The sequence below is a fragment of the Triticum aestivum genome, chromosome 4B (assembly GCF_018294505.1).
Source record: "Triticum aestivum cultivar Chinese Spring chromosome 4B, IWGSC CS RefSeq v2.1, whole genome shotgun sequence".
NCBI classification, from domain to species: Eukaryota; Viridiplantae; Streptophyta; class Magnoliopsida; order Poales; family Poaceae; genus Triticum; species Triticum aestivum.
Window position 1 is genome coordinate 641,721,034 of NC_057804.1, and position 2,959 is coordinate 641,723,992.

A 2,959-nucleotide genomic window follows, 5' to 3' on the forward strand; every position below is an offset into this window, starting at 1 on the left:
GCTGCGGGCTGTTGCAATTTTGATCGGAGGGGATCAACCAGGAGGAGGACGAAGCAAGGGGGTCAGATCTGACGGCTCTTATTCATGATATCGGGCGGCTGGGGCTCGACCGGCCGAGCGGTTCGGCCGGCGCGCCGGCGCCTATAAGCGCCCAATATATTTACACGGCTGATTATTAGCCTTTTAATCAAAGCTTTTAACAAAACCTATCTCCCCCCCTCCCCCAAGAAAAAAAACATCCACCGTAGTACCTCCCTACAAACCATTTTGACACCCTAGCTAGAATCACTTGGCCTGAAAAATCTACCAGCAACATCGATTGCCTTATACACACTGGTATACATCGCAAAATGTAAATGCAAGTATGCGAGCAACCTGTTTTCTAGAAGTCCCAGCCAAGCAGAGGCTCGTGCGTCTTCTTCACCATGAACACCATCTCGTAGACGAACCCCGCGAGGGGGCCACCGACCAGCGGACCGACCCAGTAGACCCAGTGGTTGGTCCACACTCCCATGGCCAACGCGGGACCAAAGGACCTAGCGGGGTTCATGGACGCACCGGAGAAGTTACCTCCGGCAATGGTGTTGGCACCGACGATGAGGCCGGTGAGCATCGGACCGTAGCCGGGCACCGTGGTCCGAGGGTCGATGATGGTCGCGTACACGACGAAGAGGAGGGAGAAGGTGAGGATGACCTCCATGACCAGCCCTTGCATGGGGCCTATGCCTGCGCCCAGGGTGTGCACTGGAACCGGAGTAGCCTGCATCAATTATTTCAAATTTGAAGAATGTTTAGATTTGGGAACGATTCACTGTGACGTGCAATCAATTGATAATTAAACCAAATAGTACACCTGTGTACCATACGTGTCCTTCTCATAGTGTTTTAAAAATTCTTAGTGCGATTTATATGTACGAGTGCAGTAGTGATTTGGCTGTTCCACTTTTAAAAGGACAATTCAATTAATTACTAGAGCAGGCAGAACACATAGCTATGGCTGTAAAATTGGCAGGGGTGGGCTCGTACCTGGCCGCCGGAGAGGTAGCGGAGGAGGATGCAGGCGAGGGAGGAGGCCAGCAGCTGGGCCGCCACGTACAGCACCGCCCTGAACGCCGTGATGTGCCCGCGCGCCAGCAACGCCACCGTCACCGCCGGGTTGAGGTGCCCGCCCGACACATGGAAGCCCGCCGTCACCAGCACCCCCGCCGCCAGCGCCTGCGCGAGGGCAACCCCGGCCAACGTCGCCATCGGCATAGCCGCGCCCGGCAGCTCCGGAACCCCTGCAAATTAAGCGGACCAATCATTAGTGATTTGGGAACACCGTGATTTGGGAACGATTCACTGATCCCAGACGACGGAATCACCGGAGCAGGCTGTGGCCAGAGCGGGAGCCGCCGGAGATTCTCGACCCGCAACGAACCAGGCGGAGTAACAATTGGAGGATTAAGGGAGAGGTGAGCAGAGCGCGGGTGCATACCGGCGGCCATGGCGGCGGCGACTCCGGTGAAGACGAAGAGGAAGGTGAGGACCAGCTCCCCCAGCACGGCGCGGACGCAGCCGGCGTCGACGACGACGTCACGCTCCTCGAACGAATCCGCGTGCTTGGTGTCCATGCTTACAAGGCTCGTTGCTCTGCTTCTTGGGATGTGGTGAGAGTAGTCCGTGTGGCTCCGAGGTAAAAAAAGTGCACGGAAAAGTGATCTTGCTTGGTGGCCGGCCGACCGGCGCCTCCGGTGTTTTATAGAGCAGCAAACATGAGGCGCTTGTGGAGTAGGATCACTGTCTGCGAAATGGGTCTGGGGCGGGCTTTACTGGGCCAAGGGCGGTCGGATGGCGACGTCGTGGGCGGTCGGCAAGGGCCGGGGGCCCGTGAACCCTGCACGGGAACGTGCGCGGAGAAAGTGCGGGGGAGGTCGACGACGACGATGAGGATGACCTGTGAGCGCACCAAGATATTTCTCTTCGCCTGTGGCCATGGGTGGGACCCTGACTGACCCAGACTTTTCTCGACCAGAGGCCTCTGATGACTCAGACTTCCAGCTGCGCATCATTCCAGACGTACGGCCTGCCTGGCGAGCACCGATTGGTACACGTCGTCTTGGTTGGGTGGCTTTTACTGTCCACGCATTTCATTTTCGTTCTCACTTCTCAATGGGAACATCCTAGCTGATGCCACCATGTGTTGTATCGCGGAGAAAATAAAAACAATCTTAGTTTACGGTCGCTTTCGAGTGAGAGGTAATTCCATCATACAACTTGCGCTTTTGCCGGCCGGGTGCACATCGTTGTGACTAGCTCCCATCTCACTTAAATGAGAAATAGAAAATCAAAACAAAACAAAAATGCTTTGGGTCACTGCCTTACTGGTACAATTAATGTAGATTTCCTCTATCAACATGAATAAGTAATTCTTCTTATCAACCTCCGTTTGCTGAAGCAAGAGGTATGTTTTGTGATGTCAAGTGCCATTTGGTTGGCCAAGTGGTTTCCTTTGACGATGACATTTGCGCAAAATTAGAGATGTTTTTCTCGTGGAACAAGCTTTGAAACTGGTCATGTTATGCTGCTATCAAGCCACGTTCGGGACCAATGACAATGGTCCCTCCGCATAGCATCCCGTGATATTTCTTGCACGGTGGCTGTGTTATGGCGGCCAACCATTTTGGATAGAAATAGCTCTCTTCGTTTCCGCGGGTCAATAGAACTTGGTGCTCGAGTAGCGTAAGAGTATTGGAGATAATGAAAGCGATGTTTTCGTCCATTATCAGAAAATCACTTGCCATATACATCAATATTTTGCGTGCCCATTCACCTATTAATTGCAAGGAAAGAGATGTAAGTTTTGTGATAAGGATAAGTAATGGGAAAACCTGTCGCTCACTAAAGGAGAAGACAAGTACACAACCTTCCTAAGCCGACGCGCTACTCCAATTGTGCTGGTTACGAGGCTATTCATTGT

The 2,959-nt window shown here is 53.2% G+C and overlaps 1 protein-coding gene across 1 annotated transcript; it reads right to left on the reverse strand.

Moving 5' to 3' along the window:
* Positions 1-51: 51 nt before the first annotated feature.
* LOC123093790 (probable aquaporin TIP4-1) lies at positions 52-1,785 on the reverse strand. Its single transcript, XM_044515842.1, has 3 exons — positions 1,478-1,785; positions 1,027-1,280; positions 52-760 (listed from the first exon to the last, which is right to left on the reverse strand). Exons 1-3 carry the CDS (start codon positions 1,611-1,613, stop codon positions 383-385), a joined length of 768 nt encoding a protein of 255 aa, XP_044371777.1. The 5' UTR covers positions 1,614-1,785; the 3' UTR covers positions 52-382.
* Between the last annotated feature and the right edge of the window lie 1,174 nt (positions 1,786-2,959).

Excerpts from the sequence above, each read along its gene's own strand:
- LOC123093790 (XM_044515842.1), bottom strand. The coding sequence starts at position 1,613 with ATGGACACCAAGCACGCGGATTCGTTCGAGGAGCGTGACGTCGTCGTC. Across the intron at positions 1,281-1,477 it reads CGCCGCCGCCATGGCCGCCG|GGGTTCCGGAGCTGCCGGGC; the intron begins GTATGCACCCGC and ends CTTAATTTGCAG. Across the intron at positions 761-1,026 it reads GCTACCTCTCCGGCGGCCAG|GCTACTCCGGTTCCAGTGCA; the intron begins GTACGAGCCCAC and ends TAATTGATGCAG.